The sequence below is a fragment of the Channa argus genome, chromosome 3, assembly GCF_033026475.1.
Source record: "Channa argus isolate prfri chromosome 3, Channa argus male v1.0, whole genome shotgun sequence".
Lineage (NCBI taxonomy): Eukaryota > Metazoa > Chordata > Actinopteri > Anabantiformes > Channidae > Channa > Channa argus.
The window spans coordinates 3,623,916-3,649,799 of record NC_090199.1 but is presented as its reverse complement, the minus strand read 5'-3'; the positions used below and the strand labels follow the sequence as shown (position 1 = coordinate 3,649,799).

Genomic DNA, 25,884 nt, shown 5'->3' with positions numbered 1-25,884 from the left:
TTGTGCACTAAATGTGTTTATACTGTATTGAGGAGTGAAGGATTTTTAACTCAGTTTGCAGAAAGTACAGCTGCACTTCACTTTAGAAATAAACCTCTCATTTTGATCACATGCATGTTCCTACAGCTGAAAGATATATGTGGAAAATGAACAACATAAAACCTTATTTCTGGATTGAATGCACCTTTTAATGTTTTGAACATGCATACAGTCCTTATTGGATCGTTTTTCTCAATAAATGTCATCTTATGAAGTCAGTCACATGACTTAGTTAATACATTTTATCTAAATGAAATGTAAACCACTTTATAATGCAGCCTGATACATGGAACTGTCGAGGGTATAAACATAAAATAGGTTTATTATTGCATTGATTTGCGTTCTCCAAATTAATCATGAATAAATTGGCATCTTGCCTTTAAAATGTTTGGGGGAAAGAGAAGGGATTTCAAGCAGAAAACTTAATAATAATAATATATATATATATATATATATATATATATATATATATATATATATATATATATATATATATATATATATATATGTGTACGTGTGTTTACCACTAGACACTCCAGAAATAGTATTTTTACATTTCTAATTTTTTTAACTACCTATGAAGTGTGACTGTAAATCCCAGAGGAGGATCAGAATTAAACCTGTGAAACACAAGTTTCTTTGGTCTGCTACAGGCCTCTAACCATCCTCCTCCTCCTCTCATCTTTTACATGCAGCAGCTCGAGAATGGAGGACTAAGAGCTTCTGAAATTTTTATTTAGCAGATGAATACACCTATTATACACCTCCCCCAACGCGCTCATGCATGCATGTTTACACTCAAACGCATATATAGGCTACAGAAACTCCCAAAAGCGCAGTTGTGAGTGGTGAGAACCCAGAGCAATTAAAACCAGACAAAATCCATGCTGGGTTTGAGATTCCTCTGTTTTTTTGTTTTTTTATATGTCTTCATGCTGCCAGCTTTTATTTTATTTTTCCTTTCAGTTGCACAACAGTATTCGTCCCTACAGTGCCAGGCCTCTCTTATCAGTATGCCGTGTGCACTTCCTCTCTAAACATGGCCAAAGCGTTTGGGAGCCGTGAAGCTTCACTGATAAGATAAGAGACAAAGCCTTTCTCTCTTTAAGGAAAAGTGTGAAATAGAAAATAGGAGATCCATCCCCATGGAATTACACAGAAAGAATAGCAGGAGAAGAGCGATGGAAATCGTATGCTTGGAAAATTAAATTTATTTAAAAAAAAGAAAAAAAAGAAGAAGAACCGGAGAGTCTGAAACGAACCATGAGATTAGGGGACGAAGGAAGTGAAGGAACAAAAGAATACACACAAACACACACTCGCATACCTGCTACTTGTGGTGTGTTAGGTGAAGAATGTCTGCAGAGCATATTTAAATACTTTACCATGGCAACAGGCTCTATGATTAGGGGCAAACAGGCAAAACTGCTGCAGCACTTGGGATTGAGATGATACAAATTAGGGGAACTCTGGCCTGTTGCCAAGGAGATGAAATAGGCGGCGGGGTTAAAGTCCAACCTAAACATACCTTAAAGCTATTTCAGTGACAGCGGAGAAGGTAGTGGGCGTGGGGGGGGGGAGGGACGGACAGAGCAGAGGGATTCTGACGACCGAGCTCCACAAATAATCGCTACACCTGCCGAGATGAGTGATCAGAGTTCAAAATCCCTCCATATGCTTGAGAGTGTGTGTGTGTGTGTGTGTGTGTGCGTTTCATGTTTCCCAGCAGGCTCTCGCACCTCCACCGCTCGCTGGGTTACACATAAGAGAAAAAAACTCCTGAGATGGTTTCATGCATTTGCTTTATTTTCCTTCTGTGACTTAGTTTTCATTTAACAAACCAAATACAGCTTTTTTTTGTGACATCACCATCTTGCAACAAATTCATCAGAAACACAAGTGACAGTATGGCTCTGTGACAACAACGGACCTTCGGTTACAGAGTTTAAAGGTGCCAAAACAGGGACAGAGCCCTGTGAAACATTTAACAATGTTTACCAAAAAAAAAACAAAAGGTCCCACATTATCTAGATTCGTCTTACAGGATTATTTTAGAGCTGTTCTAGTTGTAGATGATTTGCTCAACTGACTGAACACAAACTGAACCACTCTGAAAACTGTAATGCAATGAACCAGCTGCAACGGCTGAACGAAGACTGTAAGACGTGTCCAAGAGCCGATAAGACGACCTTTAAACTTAGATTGTCTTAACTCAACTCCGGCTCCAGGTATTTGTTGTTATAAAATGACAACAGATTACGAGTTTCAAAACTGTGTTTGGCGTCACAGGAGGCACAGACGACACCTCTCTACAATAAGATACGTTGTGGAAAATATCACTTCAAATTTACATACAAAGCACTTTAATACTGTATCTTTCATGTGTTATTAGTGCATATGGTCGTGATCGGCTTCCCTTTAATCAAAGTCATGAAATGAACTGAAGCTATGAGCCTCTGTGCAGCAGGTTTTAGGTTTAGAGTCAGCAAGGACACTTCTGTCCGTCCCCTTCCATTTAACAACTAATACCTTTAAAACTGTACAGCAGCCACAGATGGAATTATGCTTGAGCGTGCTGCATGTAAGCCAACGTACACGGCTTCTGTTCTACTATACTGGTGACTGGGGATGTTCCCAGTTCAAGCAAATTACTACACTCAAGCTTTGAATGCAGAGAACATGTGAAATACTTGTCTACAGTCTCACTTTCGCTCCGTCCTTCTGACTTTGTGAGGTGTGGATGCTGCTCCTCTGCATTCAAAGCCAAACAGGTCATGACTTGCCCGCTTTTCCCGCCATTTGGGGTTTGTTACATATATGAACACCACCCCGCTGAGCGTCAGAACCGCTGGTGTGCTGTACATCACCAATTTCATTGGCATGAACAGATCATCGCAGATTTGTGGCCCGATACGATGGCAGCCAGAAGCGCTTTGCGCCCGTTGGCACATGGAGCAACATTTGCATCAGTGTTTAGAAACGCTGGCTAAAGATTAAAAACTTTATCAAATCCACCAAAACGGACAGGAAACATGACTCGTTTGGGTTTTAATACCTTTGCAAGTCACAGTTACCCATAACACCCTTCTCCAAATGTCAAATCCTACATTTCCCATAATGCAATATAGCATCACCATGTAACAATATAACCGTACTAATTGGTAAATATCCACACCAATCAAAATCCATTCCCCCAGTTTGTGACTGCGGAGACAGAAGACGTAGTTTTCATTTAGTGTAACTCTTCTATAAAAAAACTTTAAACTAACGGTGTGCGCGCTGGTTAATGTGGGACCTTTGCCTGGTTTAACGTCACTTTCTTTGTTGTTTAAAATCACACTGTCTGCTGAACCGGCTCTTTCCTACACATGTCAAATTTCTGCCTAAAACCGAGGACGAAGCCGATGCGGAGGCCTGCGGTGAGTCAGCCGTGTCATTAGTCACCAGGCTGTGATGTGTACTGGTCAACCGCTGTCCTCCGCCTACACGCCACCTCTCTCACCGTTCTTCGTTAAGCAGAGAAGACGAGACGTAGCTTGAAAAAAATGAAAAATTAAAAAAAATCTGACCCTTAAGAAGAAGTCAATCAAACAGTCAGGCAGTATTCAAAGCACAGTAGAAGAAGGTTTTTGTTCAGGCACTCGTTAAACTCCCTCTGTGTCATTTCTCTTTTTTTTTTTTTGCGTTGACTCTGTCGCCTGTTGAACAACAATTACAGGGCTGTGGAATGCTCTTTCCCCATTTCCTCCTTATAGTGGTGATTACAGTAATGGATTTTGGTTTTGTTAGTGCCACACGTCAGGTCGGCACAGGCTCGACCGTGGGTGTGTGTGTGTGTGTGTGAATGAGTGTTAGAGATGAATACTAATTAACCAATCAAAGTAACCGGCCGTTTCCGTGCGTGCGTGTGAGAAATGAGCGACACTAGTCATCAGCTTTTCCCAATACAGAATTGGGCTTTTGACCAAAAAAAAAATCGAAATTTACCGAAACAACAACGCCCTGATGTAACAGTCATAAAGCCTCAATGAGGAAGAAAAATCAAGACAACCTTTTTTAAATAATCCATTTAAAAGGTATCATGTCTGCTCAGATTGGTTGAAATCACCTTCAAAACTGAAGTCACATAAAGAATGTGAATCCTAAATACAGTGAGCAGCCAAACACAACAGACTAACATCTATTCCAATTATCTACTCTGCTTTTATTTTACAAAATCATAGCAATTTACAAATATATCTGTCCTTGGACCCTCGAGTCGGATAAGAAGTCTGATATTTTTAAAAGACACATTATTGCCAAATTTAGATGCTTTGTTGTGTAGATGCAGCAGGTGTGAAAGGCTTTGTTTAGCTCCCGTCTCTTTAAGCCCCACCCCCATCCTGTGTCCACTCTGCTCTGATTGGCCAGCTTGCAGCAGCATGTCGGTGGGTCAAGCAGAGCTGTGAGCTATGGAGGGAACGTGGGACTGGGTGGGCGCAACTGTGCAAGTCGTGGGTGTATGGACCCAAAATGGAGGTTTGTGTAGGCAGTTCCACAAAAAACACGTTGGACCTTTTATTAATTGTCGTCTTCATTCATTCATTAATTAAAAATGATTTAAAAGAATGTTTTATAGCTTGTACCGATACAAATACTTCAGCTTTACTTTTGTCATCATCAGTTATCTTCAAACAGCTCTAAACCACCTCCCCCTCCCTGCAGAGGCTAACGTGGTATCGGGTGCAGTGTTGAAGAAGTTTTACCAGTATAAGTACACAAAGGCAGCATCAGGCACTGGGACGTCCCCTAATGCATTAGTTTGTATGTAAAGGTTGTGAGGAGCTGGTTCAATATTCAGGAACTGAGTGAACAGATCAGACACATTTGTCACTTTGGCGTAGTTTTATATGGAAACCCGTCGTCCAACTGCTAAGTTAGAGCTAAAAAGACAAAACTGCATAACATGGCCTCTTTAACACATCAGGCCTCCGTGTTCCTGAAAAACTCGACTGTCCCTTTAAAGGAGTAGTTTGGCATTTTTAGAAGATCGCTTCATTTGCTTTCTTGTCGAGAGCAGCCAATTACTGTCAATGTTCTCATGTATCTGTGTGCAAGAATGCAAATAAGTTTATTTCCCAAATGTTGAATCGCTGCTTTAGGCCTAAATCTAATTTGCATTCATGCATTTAATGCATGTGGTGTTGATCTCCTTTCATCGTATTTCACTGATCTCAGATAATATGTAACATTTGTGAACATTCCCACTTAGAAAAGGCTCTTTTGATTAAAAATGTAAATTCTTTCATGTTTGTCTCCCGTGTTTGGCTCAGCTTTTGCACAAACTAGATTCGCTTATAGTAAAGTAACTGTGGCAGCTGAAGCGTCAGCTGTGCGGGGAAACGTGAATTCAGTTTTAAGGAGGATTTCGACCAACGTGAAACACACCCACGTTGGACAGTGTTAAGACGACGCCGCTGCTGCTCAGTGAAATCCTCACATGTTAATATCAAATGGCAAGTTTTCAAGTTGATATTATAAGGTGCGTTTTAAAGGGTTTTTTTGTGATCTACAATGTTTTCTCAGACTAATACAACATCCAGCTAAAAAGCAGAAAAACAACACAGCCACAACCGACAGACTATTGAAGTACACAAAACATGCTCCTGTCTAAAAATACAAAAAAAAACACAACTCAGCTAAAGGCGGAAGTCATCACCATTTAACAGTGTCTTGGATCCCAGCGCCTATTAAAAGGTGTGAGATGCCTCCATCAGTTCGGCTGTTTTCGATGTCGGCTGTCAAATTGGTCAGTGGGGAAGACACCAGACCCCCACCCCCCCCTTCCAATCCCCAACCACATCCTAAATTAAACGCACTCAGAGCTAATCGCATAACAAACTATTAACTTCTTTTCTCATTTCATCCCCACCCCCCACTCACAGCACACACACACACACACACACAGCGGACAACTACACACCAGTCTCTATACACAAACATATAATGACTCCCAGCAGGTACGATGCACATGTGAAATATGTGTTACTTAAAGCTTATCACAAGCTCTTGTTACATTTTTTTTTCTTCCGAGCAGGGAATTGTTCATGTTTATACACAAACACTAAATATTGAAAGTGACATCATTAATCAGGGAGGTGGGAAAAAAGGTGCATAAAGTGAATGGTTTCATTTTATCTCCCTGGCAAAAAAAGGAAAAAGAAAAACAAACATTAGATTCATTTTTAAAATGTGACAGAAATCATAACATATGAATGTAAAGCACATTATGGATTTCTGATTAAAAAATAAGACTTTTTTTTTTTTTTGCAATACATGAAAAAAAGTATTAACGTTGAAACGTAGTTGTGAAGTGGAGACAGTCATCTGACAGCCACACTCATCCGATGAGCCTCACTTTGACACACAAAGCCTCCTGCAGACAAAGCATCCAGCTTTTCATTTCCAAATGTGAAACCAGCTGCAGGGGGAGTCTTGCTTTCAGGCAGAAATTGCACGTTATTATCAAATTGCACCTCCAAAACAGAAATTGCACTCATTACTCCAGCCTGCGAACACTGCAGGCACTTCCCATCCCCATCCCTCCCCCACCTCCTAATGTCCTGCCTGATGATCAGCCACTGATTCTGGATCAGATGTAGCCCGTTGGCACTGCATGGTTGGCACTGAGGAGGATGTTCCTGGTGATCTGTGATCAGACTGAGCTGTAACGGCACTGAGTGAGAGGAAAACCAACAAACCAAGAAGGTACTACTCACACACTTCAGCCAGCGTCCACGACGTACAGTAAATTATTTATGTTTTAACACTAGAGCACCAATAAGAGGTCAGATGTCATTTAACTAAGGCAGCAGACGCTGTAAGCACTGAGGCTAAGAATGTGCTATAAAACTGTATTAAACTTAAAACTGGGCTGAATGTGCTTGGAAATAATTGGGATGTAACAACTTATTTTATACATAGGACCCATATTTGGCAGTTGCACAGTCAATTCCTGACACATCCTGCTTCATTTCCTGATAATCAAACTACTAATAAACAACTACTATTATTAAAGAAATGCCCATCTGCTTTTTTTTAACAAATATTTTAGGACACAAGTATAAAGAAAATTACACAGTAGATGAGTGTTTCTAACAATATGAGCCACACTGAGATATGATCTGGGAAAATTAGATATTGCACCTAGTAAAGCATTGAGGCTGCTTCAATTCTACAGAAACACATTACATTTACCCACAATAAGTCAAATCTATATTCACAACTTGCCAAGAGGATCCAAAATGCACAACACTATATTTTCCTGCACAATTCCTAGTTTAGTTTCTGTAAAACCCTGATGATAATGAGCCTATTTAACGGCTGTTACAAATAACACCGTGTCCCCTTGTAGAAAGTTGGAAAATAAGGGACGTTTTCAGGATATTAGCTGATAAATGAGGGGCCGTTGAAAGAACGTGTTACCCCTGTACAGCGCCCTCTGTCCTCAGCCTGCGTATGATGAGTGAATTAAGTGAAAGTTTACCAATTAAACAGTGTTTCTGGTTCCTTATAATTACCAACAAGTGGCACAGTTATTCCCGGGAAGGCAGCCAATTAAATTATTACTATTAAAGGTTTTTTTAGGAGATGGATGGGAAACCGCTGAGTAAAGAAATGACGTGCTGCCCACAGTTTTTTAGACATTCGACATAAAACGAAAAACCTTGAACGACATCTTAGTCTTCATAGTTTATCTGATTCCACGTTGGCAACAATAGCAAGTGTCTTGTTTTATCTGACTGGGAACAAATAGGGGTCAAATATCAGGATTAAAGCTAAACGATTCTCGTCTAGTTAATATTAAATGTAAAGGTTATAAAGATAATGCTTTATTCATGTGGACATGTGGATAATGCTTCTCCACTAAAATGATCACTCCAGACATTTCTAGACTGCAAGTAGCTTGTTAATTTTAAGGGTTGCAAAGTAAGTGAACAACAGCTCTAAGTCTCAGGCACTTTTAATCAACATATTCTATGTAATGCAACTCATTTTCACGTCGTAAACATTAATCAGCCTTCATCTAAAACTGTGTTCCTGCTCAGGCAGAAGAACAGAATTGCAGGTGTAAATAATTTAAGTCGTTTTATTTGTTTCTGACTTTAATTACTTGCAAATGTTGTGGAACCTTATTAGGTACAATTATCTTTTCAAATTTTAAAAAGATTTCGATGTCATGTGGAGGATCCTGTGTTAAGATTCGAATTCTATTAAATGTTATTTAACCCATCTCCATCTAGACTTCTCAAGAAGCAAATTTAGCCGACGATAACCATAGATCCTGAATGATAAATGTGTGTTTACTAGAAAAATGAATTGAATCCAGACTAGCTGACCCTGAAGCAGATTTAGCACCGGTGTGTGTCGACTGAACATTAAGTCTGTGTTTGGCTCAGCTGATCCTGAATCATTGGCTTTCAAATAGGATTATGTAACACATATCATTCTTCAGGAGGCATTAATTTCTACTGTAAGTTACAGGTTTGACAAACAAAAGATGAACATGCACGCAAACTTCAAAGAAAACTGCCGAAGAGAACAAAGGAGCTTCTGGATACTGCAAGGAGGGCGACCTTGTACTGGGGCACTGTGGGTGATGTAGTCTTGGTCACATGGCCAGAGCTCGGGCTTTGGCGGCGGCTGCCTGCGCCCTCTGCACGGCTCTCTGGCTGTTCTCTCTCCTCGTCAGCTGGTTGGTCTCGAACAGGCCCTCGTGGCTGCCGCCGCCTCCGTCCACGAATGTCAGCACTCCTGCACCGGATAGAAGATTCAAGTTTCAGTACTTTATTGTCATGTCGACATTTGCACATCAACAGAAGAAACACCCAGTACTTTACAAGAAATCCAAACAGTAAAAAAATCCAAAGAAATAAATTAATAAATTAAAATGAAGATGAAAATACAAGTACTAAAACCGGCACCTCGGGGGGGGGGGGGGGGGGGGGGGTACTTCTGCCTTCAAAACCTCATCCTCTACCCATTAATCCACCATGGGGCTGGGGACTGTTTTATGTTCAAAGGTATTTAACTCCTCCACAGGAGTTAGCAGTAATAATCACAGAAATATTCAAACCTTTAAAATGTGTATGGAAAAGTGTTGAGGAGTTTGGGGGTACGTGCTGCTGTGGAACCCGCTTGTTCTATTCCTAATGCTTCTCAGTCTTTTTTGAGAGGGGAGAAAATTTAAAAAGGCAGTTTTCCCGGTGGGAGGAGCCCTTTAAAATCTTAAGGCCTTTCTTCTGCAACTTGGCCAAAAGTAATGGAACTTATCAATGGTTTTTGATGCGATACCCTAAGTACCTGTCTCTCTTCCTCTAGATTCACACTACCAAACCACACGGTAATAGCAAAGGTAAGGATGCCCGATAGAACTGCAGCAAACCTGGATGCATCTTGTTTTTTTGAAATTTTAACTCCCAGAAATTCCTGGGGGTCCACTCATTCCACCATTATATTGTTAATAGCCAGAGCAAGGTGGTCTTTGTGTCTTCTGCTAATTTCCACAATTACATCCTTGGTGTGTCATTGGTGGTGTGTCTTGCTTGAAGGTTTTGAAGACGTTTCAGCTCTCATATGAAAGGCTCAGATCACTATTTACTCTGTGACTCTCATGACTCTCTGGGAGGAAAACTGGGAATGTTCTGAACTCTACATCACTGGGCTGAAACACCCACAAGATCGAGGGAGCGCTCGAAACCTGCAACACACTGAGGCAGAAACTTTGCCATCCTGAGGAAAAAATGGACAGACATCGAGCAACGTGGTTTAGAGAAACCTGGAGACAATTGTCCTCACAAACACAAAAGCCCTTTCCATCTGCCTTGAAAGACATGAATCACTCAATTGTAGACATCAGCGTCCACATTCTGGGTGCATAAGACCAATGGGGTGACAGAGGAATAAATGTCAAACTGAGACTCCCACTTATCAGAGACATACAGTTCTGAGGAGGCTTCAAAGTCGCCGGTTTCACTCTTTGACTCACGTGACTTTAGCAACATACGTAGAACAACATCCCACTGCTGAGCATTAAGACCTTTTACCGTCCAATGAAAGGTAAAAAGTCTTCAGGAACGTCGAGCAAGTCCACTTATGACTTTTCATTGCTGCCTCCTGAACTGCAAACGCAAATGTTTTACAGAGAGATGTAAAAAATATACTGACTATATTGACATTTAACATAGATAACAAGTAGCAAATATGTTCATATTGAACATATTAATATGTCTTTCTCTGTCTACAGGTTATCTAAATGTTTTATGGTTGTGTATACACACAGAGAGAAATCACACGTGTTTAACAACCCCCTGAAAACTCTGTAGCTCTTCATTCATTCACAAAATACGCTGCAACTGGGTTTTACCCTTCGGTATTTGTGGTCAGGTGAATTTTGTTATTTTTGAACAGAGCCTTTCAGCTAAGTTCCAGGTCCAGACATGTTTACTCTGAATATTAATATAGGGATTTTTTTTTTTATTGTTAAAGTTATATGTGATGTGAAACCTGCAAAACGAGTAAAAAAAAACACACGGCCAAGAGAAAAGTGTCTGCTTTCACTTTTGATGCCTTTGCAAACATTGATGTTGACGAAGAGATGACTTAATTTGGACTTGGACTTAATTTGCTTGGGTCTCAGCACCTTATCTTTCGTGTGTTAGGGTTATGTGTTACTGAACTTGGGTTAATGTTTAACAAAAATCATGAAGGAATGAAGTCCTTCCTTTCAAAAGAACGGCACATGGCCCAACTCTGACTGGAGCCTGTTAGATCTCAGGAAACTGAAGGAATCTTTAGGTTCGATCTCTATTTTCACAAGTACAAAAATGAGCCAGTTGTCACAGTGACACATTGTTCCACCTTCACCACCCAGCAGCCTTCAAATAAAATGTGTTGATTACTTCCAGAGACTCAGGGGGCTTCAGACCAGACAATTAGCACATTTCACTGTTTAATATAATTAAAAAGTATTTAAAACACTTGGTAGGAGAACAAAGAGCACAGACAGCTAACAATGTACTGGAACAATGAGACAGTGAAGACACTGTGGATCGTACGAGTGGATTGTAAACAGTATAAAAGGAAAAAAGCAACAGTTGCCTAAGGACCTAAACCTGAGGACATGTTATTTTCTTATGCATCATCCTTCTGTAAAAGCCTTTTAAAGTAAAAAAAAAAAAAGAAAAAAAAAGGAACTTTAAAAGTGATAATATGACCATTAGAAATGACTGGTGCCATTATTTAAATGACAGAATTCAGCATAATCCTCCCACATCTAATACAAATAGGACAGGCAGTGTCAGGTGCAACATTACATCCTCAGATCAGTGATGGCTGAACATTTACTTTTTCAGAGGAAAAAAAGGTTGGTGAATTCTTACCGTTGCCGTCCACACATCCGCTTTTGAATTCGCCCTCAAACCTTATCCCGTCAAAGCGAGTGAAGACACCAGCACCTTGAAACTTCCCCTGGACAAATTCACCTTCATATCTAAAAAAACCCATCAATAAAGACATATTTTAAACAGGTACGAGCTTGAATTACCACCTTGTGGTATTTAGCCTCTGCAGACCAACACTGTCCATTAAATATAATCTTCCTAAGTAACTAAAGCAAGAAGAGTGGGGGGGCGTATAAAGTGCAGGCAAATTAATTCAATTGTTAATATATCGTCATTAAAAAGCACAAAAATCCTAAACTGCAAATTTGTGTTTGCAGTTTGGTACTGAAATGTATGTTTTAGGAAACAGGGCTGGTCCAGACTCATATTCTCATAAGTGCATCCATGAGCCCAAGTGGACATTTGTGCAGGATCTTTCCATCCAGGCACTGATGAGAATGGGACAGACATGAGCTCAGTGACCTTGACCTTTCACCACTAAAATCTAATCAGTTCATCCTTGAGTCTAGTTGGACCAATTTATAGTGCCAATTTATGCATCCTTTAAAAGAGTGAGAAGCCCGAAGATTGAAGACCGAAGACATCTAAACTGTAAACGAAACAACAAAATAGTCTTTGTAATTTCCACAGTCTCACACAGCGTTGCTCACCAACCCAGAAGCTACTTAAACACACACACACACAGCTTAGTGTTTCTCCATCACTTACAGAAGAAGCACATTTGGTTCATTTTGGATCTACTTAAGGTCTGTACAGCCAGTAACACATTTCTTCAGTGTCACCTGATTATTGTTTCACACAAAAAGACTTGAAAATTTTAACTTGTCCTTTTAGGACCTGTGAAAGACAGAAACACTAGAGGACACTTTTCAGAAGCTTGAGGAATGCATTTATACACACAAGAACAATAACTGAGGCTTGACTTCTGCACTGACCTTGAATGTTTGCTTATAAATGGCGAAAACCATTTCTGTTTTCAAATAGGCCTTTCAACAATTTGTTACATGAGACAAAAATGCACTGGAGTATTAAAGCTGTCTTTAAACGGACTGATTATAACCTTAGAAAGGCAGCAGAAAAATGCAACACATAACTCAGTGTGGACAGTTTTGAAGAATGTACTTTATTAGTTATGGTTTGTCAAAGCTAAAGGCTGGAATCACAAACACAAAAAAGCTGCATTGGGTTTACATTTGTTCTCCGCACAATTTAGTTTTTAGAAATTAGACTTAACAGAAATGTATTAGGGAGGCTTAGAGTGGAAATCACGATGTTGTGGCTGAGGTGTCATATCGGATAAAGCTATGGATTCCACATGTTGCGTTACAATCTACTTGAACAAAGCTGCAAACTTTGAAAAGTCAACAGGCAACAACTATTTCATATTTAAAAGATACATAATGAATATTTATTTAACACATTGACAAACTTAGTGTTTGTGAAGCCCCTTGAAAAAAAAGCCTATTTCTGAGTAAAAACACAACAGATGCCCTTGAACATGGTTAACGCTTAAACATCCTCAGCTGCACTTAAACGTTTCTCGACTCTACAAAGAGCAGATAAAAACATAAACCAAATTGGGGATGAAATATTTTCTGTTTCTATTAGGGTCAGGATGCCACAATCTTTATTTAAATTCTCATCTAAGTAAAGAAAAAAAATGAAATGGTTCTATTTGATTTTAAAATGTTCAGGCGATGAAAGATGTCAAACATTTCAGTAGTTAGAGGATAGAAAGGAATTTGAACCACACATGATGTGCAGATGTGGCTCTGCTAAACCAACCGTGTGGGAAAGGGTGACAGATTTAATTTTGTGCTACAATCTCCTGTGTTTCCTGTTTATTTCTCTCTTCTCTGAGGCTGATAACTACACACTGCTCGGACTTGTTTCATTAGGTTTACGAATGAAGAACAGACTGCGTTTGAATAACGTATAGAATAATAATCTTTATGATTTAATAACCGTTTATTTGTTATTTATTAAATAAAACACAAAACATTTCCCAAGGATGGACTGATTAGATTTTGGTGATCAAAGGTCAAAGGTCACTTTGACCTCACTACGATCATCTCCCATTTTGTGAAACATTTGCCAGATGGTACAAACTGAATTTTTAGAGAAGTTGGGACACTGTAAAATGTAAATTTAAAAAAATGCAACAATAAGGTAACATCGCAGTTAATTTGGGAATTATTATCATCTACGGTACTTAATATCATTAAAAGACTCTGGAGAATATAGAAAAAAATCTCTGTAATCTCCAGACAAGGCCAAATACCAATACTGAACAGCTGTGATTAAAAGCACTGTTGAGCAGCTGAAATCCTCCATCAAGAGAAAAGCCTGCTTTTAAAATTACAGCAACTGGATTATTTTCCCCAACATGTTGTCACATTATTTCAAAATGAAAAAACAAAAACAAAATTAAATGTTTCAGTTTAAACATTTGATATGTGTCTTTGTACTATTTACAACCATAAAGAGGTTCATTCTGTTTTCATTTGCCACAACGTCCCAGCTTTCCTGAAAATGGGGTTTGAATTACAACATTGTGCCCTGAGGAATTAGACAACATAATGTAACTACTACAAGGGGAAAATGCAATAATGTTGATGATGATGTATGAAAGCTTGTACACATCTGTTATAGAGCAGTTGAGTGTCCTGCATCTTCATAGTTTTAGTCAAGACTGTGCCACTTGTGTATGTGTGACATAAACTGAGTTTAAATAATGAGGAACATAAATTTTGCATAGAAATATAATTTTATTACTATTATTAAAATAAACTATGAAAGAGTGACTTTCTAAATACAGATGGTTTGAAGATTGAATAGATGCAGAAGCTTTAATTCTACAAGGTCAAAGGTCAAGTAAACAGGAAGTGTTAAGCAGACCTGGACCCGTCATGGAAGACCAGCAGCCCACAGCCGTTAAAGAGCCCGTTCTCAAACTGTCCCGTGTAGCACGTCCCATCGTTGAAGGTCAGCTGACCCAGGCCGTGACGAAGACCTGCAGCAACACACACACACACACACACACACACACACAGTGTGCTTTGGACAAATCAGGTCCACTTTGTAAAAGTAGATACTTGTTTAAACTCCACCGGTGAGAGATGGAAACATCATAAACTCCTGATCATTAACAGCTTGACAGAGGTGAAAACAACCATAGACTGAAACATCAAGTACTTCAAAAGTGAGGGAGTTAAAAGTTCCAAAGCAAAAAGTTAAAATCTGAAATTAAAATGCCTGTGATGGCGATAAGTACAAAAAAAAAAAGAAGATGTTTGGCAGCGTTATAAGAAATGCAAAAACAAACTTTTCAATTTGTGTAAAATGAACGTGGCTGGATCATAATTAATTGTCGGCTAAATACACAGATTTCAAATTTAAATTGAAATTATTTTAAAAGTATGAGCGAAGTGTCACAGGTTCCCGTGTTTGCACTACACACAGGCCAAAAAATGATCTCTACGATTTCTGTAGCTTTTTTACCGTCAGGTTTTAATGTTTATGTATATTTGTGTACTTAAAATAAATCAAGTTGCTGCTACTCATTCTTATTTATTTATATTCTTTCCGAATATGTCATAGGATGTTCAATTTCATTTCCTTGGACTTGGATAATAAAAGCCAAATACATACTACTTATGTGATTATAAAAAAGCAATATTGCCCAATACTGCAAAATGGTCGGGGTGCTGATGAAAACTCCCGTGGCTCCCATGTGTAATCCACAAGGTTGTCATATGAAAACCTCCAATAAGCAGATATGAAGTGAAAAATAACTGAAAGATATTAAATGAAAAGAAGAAACCTTGGTAATAAATGAGTCTATTTGGCCTTCCAGTTTGTTTATGATTGCGTGATATAAAAAATATCCTGTCTTACACAGAAATCTTCAGACAATGCTTCATTTCTCAAGGATACATGATAATATTGGGTAAAATGAGTGTATTGTATCTTGTTTCTATGCCGATTGTGTCTCATACTTGAACCATAACAGCGTAGAAACTGGAAACCAAAACAATCTTGTTGCATTGCTCTGACTCTTCTGAGTGCTGACGGTCTCATTCAAACCAAACCATCAATATTTTAACAGCCGATTCTATCTGTGAGAACACAATCATTTCGGAGGCCAGCGACCTCCAGGGCCGTCGGCCGGAGGTCTGCTGGAGAACGCCGACGGAGCGTGAAGAAGCAGCATTTGGCAAACAAAAAAGGTCAAATTAGCTCCACAACATTTAGGCTTGTAGCCAAAACATGACCTTCAATGTGCAGCATTTACCACAAAACAAAAAGATACAGTTCGGATTGCTACAGGAAGCTGGGTGTAAAAACACTCAAATGACATTGGTTTGCATGTAAACAAATTAGAAGCTCTAGGTGGCTCATGTGTGTTTTCTGACTCCCAAAATCTCCCAAGTGGTTTATACATACACAGGTTCTTATAGCAAATCATCATCATCATCATCATCATCATCATCATCATGTTTTTTTCACGGCTAAAAAGGTAGCGAGTTCGAGTCCCTTTCGAGACCTTTCTGTGTGGAGTTTGTGGGTTCTCTGTTAGGTTGACTGGCGACTCTAAATTGCATAGGTGTGAATGTGAGTGTGAATGGTTGTCTGTCTGTGTATGTCTCTCTCTGTGTTGACAGGTGGTTACAGATAATGGATGGATGGATACAATATACTGCCAATATAATCTGGGAACTTTTAGGATGATGGAGGATCAAATCTAATGCACGAGGGCGGAAACCTGTGACGAGCCTTAAAAGTTATAATAGACACGATAAGAGCCGGTGCTGTAGTACTCAAGGTTGGTCTTAAGACCACTTTTTAAAGGCCTCGTCTAGTTTCAGAGTCGACCAAATTTTCGGCTCAGTTTTGACTAGATCTCTGTATTGACTTGGTCTCGACTACAACACTGAATCCAAAATCAATTGTAAAACATGGTTTAAGGACGTGCGTGGCAGCTCGAAGAACGTACGTTGGCACCAGGACAGAAAAGTGTGTCAACTGGTCTTTAAAAGTTCACATAGTTTTTATTTTTGAAATAATTTAAAATGATAAAACATAACTGCACAAGATAATTAGGATTTATTTGGATAATAGAAAGGGAAGTGTAGGTTATCAGGCCGTCACAGTCAGCTAGGTTCTCTGCCCTGACAGTTTATGAGAGGATGATGGGCATTAAACCTCTTTAGAAATATGTGGGTAACATCTGGTTTTCTGCAGCCTGTGGTGAACTTATTTGTGCTTGTTTAGCGTGAACAGAACAACGGGATTCAGACAGAGAGCTGGATCTCAGCATGACTACCACATTAAAGATCTTAACTTTATGGGAGCGTGGAAGGCAAATGTCAATTTGGGGCATAAATGGAGGCTGAAGAATGTCGCTGAATTGTCATTTTAACTCGCACTTTTCAGGTAACACTTCAGCACATTCCTAATTGGCACTAACAGACAAAAGGTCACCTTGCTCACTTTCAATTTTCGCATCTTAATGTTTTCCCAGGGAGGTGAGACCCAGTTTTCCCTTTAATTGTGTGACTAATTTCCAGGATCCAGAGGGTGGCAGTGAAAGGAAGCAAGGAAGCGAGCGTTTCTTCTTCCCCACCTTTATACCAGGCCCAGTGAAAACGAGGCAAATGACTGGACATGAAGCACAGTTGGAGACACACGGCGGGGGGGGGGGGTCTGGGGTTTCCCAAAGCAGCTGTGAGCGAGGAAGAGGATTTACTGAGAGCTCGCCAAGTGGCATGAAACTGGTGCAGAGGAGAAGATCTAGAGGGGGGAACCTAACAGCGGATTGGGATTTACAAGGGGGTGGGGGGGGTGGGGGGGAGGCAGGCTGCTTGGCAGGGGTTGAGGCAGGGGTGAGGCTAATGAGTGTTGTCCTTTGCTTCCAGCTAATGGCAAAGTAAATTAGGCAGTCCATCTGTCAGGGCTGCTTTAAGTGCTGCTCTCTGCCCAGTCTCAGCAGGGTTTTCACGGGAGACTTTGAGGAGAGATTTGGCCAAAACTAACTGTAGAGCTCTGCATTCCACTTTCAGAGTCTCTCCGCTCTGAAATGTCCTGCACCCGTATGCGTGGATGTAAAGCGAGTGGTTTAAATCGAACTCCTCGGCCTGTGGGAGCCCTGAGTGAGAAGTGCAGCCAGAAATTTTAACCGTCTGTGGATTGTCAGAGAAGCCGCAAACGCCACGAGCAGCGTCTCATAACATTAGAGAAGCCATGTCAAAGCATGAATGGTGTCACTGAATATAATGAAATCAAGGACGGCTATGAAGTTAACAGATTATCAGTGGACTGCTGCTGCAAGGGACAGTAATTTCCTCTCTGTCTCCTCAGATTTGATCCCTCCAGATAGACTTTAATCTGTTGTTCAGCTCCTTTGGAACGCCTCTCTCCAATCTCGTGTCGGGTCACGGCCTCCGGCTAATTACGGTTTAGCTGAATTTGTCCGGCTTTTATGTCAATCAATAGCGGTAATGCATAGATGTTAAATGACCGCATGGGCAAAGTACAGTAGTAAATGGCTTCTGGCTGTGCCTCGGCTGCTGTGGATGTAGCCGACCTGCTTCCTGTAACCTGATAGCCCCGGGGCCTGTCTTCAACCGGCACTCTGCTGAATTATTCATGTGACGCTGCAGACCTCTGTCCGACACACACCTTCGTGTTTGTGTGCAAACAGTGACTTTGGATGCACGGACGCAGAGACACGATAACACCTCCCAACACACAATTGCACGCCGCCGGAGCAAAGTCAGCAGTGTTATGTCAACTACTAGTGTTAATATCAACAGAAAGTGTAATCACGCATATTTTGAAATGCCAGAAAATAATTGTGCCTTAGGAAAGGGTACGTGGAGGAATACAAAATATATTCCCAGAAGTGCTTGGGCTCTGTTTACACATTCAGGCGTTATAAAGAGCAGAAAACACACAGAAAACACTGAAGTGTGTGCAACAGAAAATATTTCACTGAAAAACAAGATGCTCTGGACGGTGAATCTTGAGATTAGAATAATTAACCGCCCTGATCCACAGAGCACATTCACCTTTAGAAAAGATTTGTGTCTCTTTTCTGACCTTGGGAATTTTGTTCCCGAGCTTTCAAACACACCAGACCATCTTTATCAGAACAACAGTATGAACCTCGGAAAACAACTATCCGTGTTATTTTTGTAGCTTTGAGCAGATGAAGCAGCCATTCGACTCAGTCCTGTGTGTCGAAAGTGATTTTTATTTCCGTTGCAGTTAAACCATTTAGAGTCACATTGTCGCTGCTTTAGTTAACATGACAGTGACTCCACGGCTCCTGAACCGTGTCCACACTGCGTGTTAATGTGCAACTTTATGCTCTGTCTCATATTTAAAACACAGATGTTTCATATGTCAGAGGGAATTGAATGTACTCATTAAAGAAACAATCGAAATCCAGCCCTAACATTGAACCAGCTATAACATAAGTCACAGATATTTTAAAATGCGGATAAACAGTAAAACTCAAAATCTCTTTACTGGGATTTTTGTGAGTGGAAAAAAAAAGGTAAGTTAGCAATTATCCAACCAAATGCTCCGTTCATCCCACCGCACAACCACTTCCTTGTATTACAATGGCTTGGCAGAACTGCTGGAAGTAGTTCTGCAGAAACACAGGCCAATCTGAGCTATTGTGAATTAACTAGCTAAAAGATTTGGAATCGAAATGGCCTGAAATGTACTTGTTCTTGTTTTTTTTTGCAATGTTGATTTTGGATTACTTGCATTTCAAGGCGTCATATAAAACATTTGTGAATACGTATTGTAAAAGCTGCTAATGTAAAAAGCAAAAATTACCTGAAAAAACATTTTACAACAATTCATTGTTTTGTGAACTATTAACAGCTGTTTACTGGCAACTTTAGCTGCCAGGTAATATCTGTAATTTCAATAGTATAAAAGAGAAAGTAGTAAAAAAAAAGTAAACTAGATTACAAGTAATTATTGTTTGTCTGCAAGAAAGCAACATATTGCTCTAATTTTCCCTTTCACAATAAGAGTCACACAAAGCAAAAAGAGAAACTTTATAACATTTAGAAGTGAAAAACATCTCAGGTCCGGAGTTTTGGAGCCATAACCTATTTGAGCCTACTGATGGCACAGGGCTGAAGTAGATGGGTTCCTGATCACCCAGGACTCCTAATATAATCACTACATTCTTGAACTGACTTCTGTAAATGGAGTTGGTGGCGAGATTGTTGTTTGAGCGGCTGTTTTCCGAGGTCAAGAATGGTCTTATGGTCCCTTATCTTTTTAAGCCAACACAGACGAGTCTGTGGTTAAAGTTCCATCTTATTGTGAAACTCCTGTGATGAAAAGCTCCACAATAACTGGTGTGTTTTCAATATTTAGGTTACAATTTGTTAAATAATTGTATAAAATTCTAAAAATACATGTGACAAAAATTCTTGGCACCTCCAAACACTGAGCACCAGCAGCTCTATTACTAGACCAATTCCTCTGGTCGTCACTTGGAGATGGCTGTGCTACAAAAAAAACACACTGTGCATATCAGCGCATCACAGCCAAACCAGTTTAACAGTTTTTTGCTAAGCGCGCACAGACCATATGTTTCTCCCTGTAGCCTCACACCCGCTCTGGTGCCAAACTTTTGTTCTTTGTTTAACCTTGCCCCAAAGGTTGTCTAAGTTTTTGTCAAACTGTAAATGCTGGTTTAGGTAGTGTGATATCCTGTTTTAGCAGGCTCGTTGGCGCCAGATGGTCTGTGTGTGCATGCATGTGTAGATCTGCCTGTAGTCACTGATTTCAGTTTAACACGTTTTTGAGTTAAACCCCCCCGTTAGTAACAATCTGTCTGTGTGAGAGTCCAGGTTCATTAAAAAGTAAACTGCTGTTAAAGTGCACGTGCTTTGCTCCTGACCCTCTATTTTGACATAAAACTCCACCCTCCCCTTCTTTTTTTGCCCAAATGTCATCACATTTACGGGCCATTTATCCTGAGACATATCCACAAAAAAAGGCGGAAATGCATCCACCAGTAATAACATGGGGACCAACAGGTCACCTGTATGGACGGAGGCTTTATACTGAGTACTAACTAAAACACCACCAGATGCACAATGCAAACTGAAACACCTTTGACACTGGTCCCATTATTGACACATTGCTCCCACCTTTTTTTTTATTGTTTGCATAAGAGCAGGTCGAAGACAACTTGTTCGGACTTAAGGTAAACGGGCATCAGCTCTCTGTATTTTTTAGTAGAGATATTCTCAATAACTTCTCCTAATGTGGATAGCAGGGCTGAGAATTCCCCGTCGTAAGGTTTAGGAGTGAGACTCACCTTTGTAACCAATCACAGAAGGCCAAACCCTGTGTGTCACGTGTTTGACGCCTTGGATGGACTGATTTTGAGTCTCATGCTACAGCTCGATTCCAAACATATTTATATTACAGACAAGTTGGAGTTGTGGAATGTTTTTTTTAAGCCATAATGACTAATTTGTGTACTTGGGAATTAATGATTCCCCAGTCCTGTAAAGACTGGACTTACACCCCCCTGAGATTTGCCGCCTCATTGGTGGTGGAGGACTTGTGTTGTTAGGGGGAGTAGTTCATTGTGATGCATGTTGCAATGTTTTTATGATGTTTTAAATTACAAGGTCACAAAGAATTAACTGATGCAAACTCCTGAGAACACTGCATCTTTATAAAGGACCACAAAACTAAGGCCTCATGTGGGAAACAGACCTGGGAAGAGATGTCAGTGTCTTGTTTGTGCAGCCAACAGCTAAACACCTAAAAGATATTTAGCAGAGAAAATGCTGATGTTGAAGAAGAAGCTGGAACCAGCCAGTTCTTGACTAAAACAATGAAGAAATGATCCAACGAGCTTTGGATTCATTTTCTTTTCCCTCTTTTTATGACATTGTAAGCGTTCGTGTCCTACCAACGGTCACATCGTCAAAATTCCCTGAACAATTGAAATTTAAAAGACTCTGAAGCAGTTCTGAGAAATCACTGCTTACTGCCCGGGAGTATTAAGAACAACCAGTTATCAGAGAAGATTGACCCGCAAACACTGGCACAGAGCCAGAGGTAAGTCATTCACTGATTTCACAACAACACATCAGCAATGTGCTGCAGCGAATGCACACTGAACCCAAAGATGCCACCATCTACAAACTAGTGCGACACCACAGCAGTGGTCTCCTTGACTCATGACCCCTTTGGTCTTGATAAGAATATGAGTCCACCACCGACTTCCTCTTCACTCTACACACCGAGCTGGACAAATACTCAATGTGACCCCGGATCAGTGGCTGCCACTAAGCTGCATACTACATGTCCGAAGCCATGTCTCCTAATGTAAATACATTCAGAGTAATCCACGTACAGTATGTTGCTGTGATTATGCTAAGAGCATTACTACATGAATCAAACCCAAGTGTGGTTTTCACATGGGCACAGCCTGTCTTAATCACATTATAACATCAATTCTGCTGCCCGTGCAAATGCAGCCAATGAGCGAGGATGGACGAGCGATCGAGGAGCTCAGTCTTACCTTCTTTCCATTCACCGTGGTACTCCTCACCGTTGGAGTAGGTGAAGGATCCTCGTGTCAGGGTCATGGGTCCTGCAGACACACACACACACACACACACACACACGAAAACCATCAGTAAGATGGTTGCAGCTCTGACATCCTGACACGCACACACAGCAGCTGAGAGTTAATCAAATAATGTGTCCGTCTTCCAACCCGTCATAGATTAATCGATCGCCTTTGAACGCTGCAGTGTTTCTGCACTGATCATGCAGTCAGAGGATGGAGAGAAGCTCCACATTCCCAACTTTGTATTGACAACACATATTAAACACTTGGCTAAAAATCTGTGAACAACCCCTGGTTCTCTGAGTCTCTGAGTCTTTTAGTTGTTGCAAAGTGCAGGACAACATTTTCAGCATCACAGAACCACAGAAAGTGTGGATGTTTTCAAAAGCAAACCTAAAAGCCACCTTTGTATCCTGGCTTTTCATTCAAATATTTTATGTGCGCTATTCAATTATTGCGTATATTTACATATCGCTTATTTTTTAATTCTCTTTTGTCTATTTTCTCCCGTTAGATTTATCATCGTTTTATCAACATTTTTATCTAAATTAAATCTGTTTTATTATGTCAATAATAAAAAGCATTTATCACTGCTTAGACTTTTTAATTTATTTTTATCTTTAATCTTTTATTCTATATTTAATCTCATACTTTTATGTCTTTTTTGATACTCTTACATACACCTTTCTACAACTTTCCATCATCTGTAAAGCACTTTAAACTGCGTTATTCTGTACGAAAGGTGCGATACTGATAAACTTTGATTGAGAGATTGAACCTTACACTGTTATGTGAACATATTAGGTGAGTATATTCTAGTTTTAGGCTTTTTACCAGATTTTTGTACCTGGCAGCAGCAACTTGCTCCTATTCAGCCACAAAAGCCTGAGTGAAATCCAACCCTGATGCTGGATGATAATATCTGGTGTTAGAACAGCAGGATGCAGTAGCTGGATGTTACTCAGGGAGCAAATGTGATAAAACTGCTGATTTTCTGAAAAACTAATGCACATTGATGATGGGGAAAAAAAAGAGTGGTGTATCCTGGTGCAATGTTGATTAAACACACTGTTTTCAGTGAGGCTGCACGATTAGTCACAGAACCAAGTTCATAACTGAACGAATAATCGGCACCTTTTTGAATCGATTCAGAAAAAAATGCCAAGCATCCTCTGATTCCAGCCTCTTAAATGCGAGGATTACTTTTGTTGAAGCCACCACTAACCCCAGATAAACATTTCACTCACGAGGGTTTTGTCTTCAGGCTTCAATTATCGTTTACAAATTCAAATCACAGTTTCACGAAAAACTATTTTAAAATGACAACATTGCAACTTGAGCTTCAGATTTCAAAACGTGGTGTTTTTCTTTCAAACGCCAAGATCCTGTGGGGTCAGCAGGGCATCCTACCAGCTGCCAGGCATCACTGACCAAAGTGTTCACGAGTATCACTCCATACAAATGTGAATCAAAACACCACCGGAAAAATCACTTGAGCGACAGACATGACGCCTCTCAACACGGTGACCAAGGCCAGATACTGCACGAGTGGTGTGGCATTGCCCTCACACACATACACACTGTAACACCGCAGCTGTGTGAAGAGAAAGAGGGGAACTTCATAAAAATCATTCACTACAGCACAATGTTGCTCTGGATTATAAAGCTGGATGAGGTTTTTTATCCAGTACCTGAACCAACACATTAACATTTAAAGCGATGGGTGCCAATGTTTCCACGTGTGTGTGGCTCCGTATATTTATTCTAATGTTCAGCGGAGATTCTGGCTTATAAACAGTCTCCACGTACTTGTGACCCCCTCAGCAGCAAGGTGCGAGGTGGGGGGGGCCTACACAGTTTGGACTGTTTGTCCAGCATTGAATCAAATCATGGAGTGATTCAACCAACCAGTCCACTTCTTCCATTGATCCGTGGTCCAGTTCTGATGCTCACGTGCTCAACGTAGATTCCTTTGGCAGTGGACAGGGGTCAGGGGTCCTGCTGGTTGTGGCCTCTTTATGTGGAGGCCTTCTGCATCCCAACACATTGCTCTACCAATGAGCCACCAGGTCCCCACACTAACCACTGCCTTTCTAGCTTCTGACTGACTCAACACATCCGATCCAGCTAATCAGCAGTGGGTAGGGTGGGGGCTGCAGCCCTCCAGGAGCACGGTTTGCCCACCCCTGCTCAAACTCTATTAATGAGAGGTAGCTGGGCTCCTAAACCAGAGCCTGTGTTTGTGTATTAATATTTGCTGTTTTTATACTTAAGACAAAAAGTGACCAAAGGAAGAAAAAAAAGACAAAAAATGCCAAATAACCCTATTTAGACAAGAAACAAACAAAATGACTACACATTATATAAACTTTACAAAGAACAGGCACTGATGATGTGGCTGCCTCGTTTGTCGGAGGTCCTCGTACCTGTCGGGCTCCAGGGGCCGTATGACACCAAAACAGTGCTTCATTCACTTTGGTATTTATAGCCAGAAGTTTCCCTTTTCTCCCTGCAGCCAGACAGTTTTACTCAATCACTCGTGTCATGTGGCAAACAGCTGTGTTGACTGTGTTTCTCCGAGGTGTCTCCTTTGTTTCCGATCAGAAAGACGTTGAAGACAAAGTGCAGCAGACAGGAGCATCAAAGGCTCCACGGTCATAAAGGACACATTTAAGACTCGTGCATTAGTCGGAATATTTGCTCGGATGCCATCAGGCCTGTTGTCAGATTAGATGAGGAGGCGTGTGTATCTCTCCATCTAATGTTGCCACAGTAACGGCGCCCTAATCTCTCTCGTCCTGCCGGCGTGACGCTGCCAGCCTCCGAAACACGCGCGCACACACACACACACACACACACACACACAAGCGTCTGGTCTGGAAAAGTAAAAGAGACGTTTTTACCTGTTCGATTAAAGAGCAACTCGGTCCTTTTCTCTACATCACTAAAAACAAAGCGGCAGATGGAGGATTTCTGCTCCTCTCAGCGGCTTTTTCTCCGTTTCCGTAGCCGCTAGTTCCCTGGCGGAGCTGCCTCAGCGTCTCTCCAAAGCGCCGAGCTGTGATTGGTTGTTATTCTTCCACTTCCACTTAAGGCTGCCTCTCATTGGCTGCTCCTGCTCGCGGCCCTGCCCTCCGTGGGAGACATCTTTGTCGAGGGCAACGGGTTCACGGGCTTAATTAGCCGGAGTGCTCCCACTAAAGCGTTTGCCCTTGCCTCTTTTTTATGTGCTGCCCATCGTCTCTGTAGGATTATAAAACAGGAGACAGGTTCCCTTTAATGATCCCGCGTCATTTCATGTTTCAATTTGGTGATTAGACCCGCGTTTTGGCGAGTTTTATGGAACTTGATTTATTGTTCTCCCAATGCGCTAAAACAGCTGCACTGTGGTGCTGAGGGTTCGTTGGATGAGCCGACGTGGATTCAAAGGGAATAAGGCTGTAATTCAGCAAAAAAGCTAAGAAAGAGAAAAAAAAATCAAGGTGACCTAAATGAAACTAAACTCTGTGTCTCCTGTCCTGATAGTCTGGGCTTTGTAATGTAGCAAATGAAGTTGATTAATCAACATTAATCAATAAAAGCTAAAGAAAAAGCCTCTGAAGCGTTTTACATATATTGCTATTAGAAATAAATTCTATGTAAATAAATATAATGCACTTATAAAATTATAACTTTGTAAAAGTGGAATTCCTGGCAGGCGGACCCAAGCTTAAGGGAAGGAATCCTTCAAGCTTGGGTCATCTATCAGAGGCCTGGGAGCTTGAGGGTCTTGCG

At 40.6% G+C, this 25,884-nt stretch overlaps 1 protein-coding gene across 1 annotated transcript; it reads right to left on the bottom strand.

The window, feature by feature from the left end:
• Positions 1 to 1,822: 1,822 nt before the first annotated feature.
• On the bottom strand, positions 1,823 to 25,157 carry LOC137123978 (MORN repeat-containing protein 4-like). Its single transcript, XM_067498498.1, has 5 exons — positions 25,014 to 25,157; positions 22,060 to 22,131; positions 14,379 to 14,493; positions 11,460 to 11,569; positions 1,823 to 8,832 (listed from the first exon to the last, which is right to left on the bottom strand). The coding sequence occupies exons 2-5, from the start codon at positions 22,124 to 22,126 to the stop codon at positions 8,690 to 8,692; spliced, it is 435 nt and encodes a 144-aa protein (XP_067354599.1). The 5' UTR covers positions 22,127 to 22,131; positions 25,014 to 25,157; the 3' UTR covers positions 1,823 to 8,689.
• Between the last annotated feature and the right edge of the window lie 727 nt (positions 25,158 to 25,884).

Excerpts from the sequence above, each read along its gene's own strand:
- LOC137123978 (XM_067498498.1), bottom strand. The coding sequence starts at position 22,126 with ATGACCCTGACACGAGGATCCTTCACCTACTCCAACGGTGAGGAGTAC. Across the intron at positions 14,494-22,059 it reads CCACGGTGAATGGAAAGAAG|GTCTTCGTCACGGCCTGGGT; the intron begins GTAAGACTGAGC and ends GTGTTGCTGCAG. Across the intron at positions 11,570-14,378 it reads GTCTTCCATGACGGGTCCAG|ATATGAAGGTGAATTTGTCC; the intron begins GTCTGCTTAACA and ends GGGTTTTTTTAG.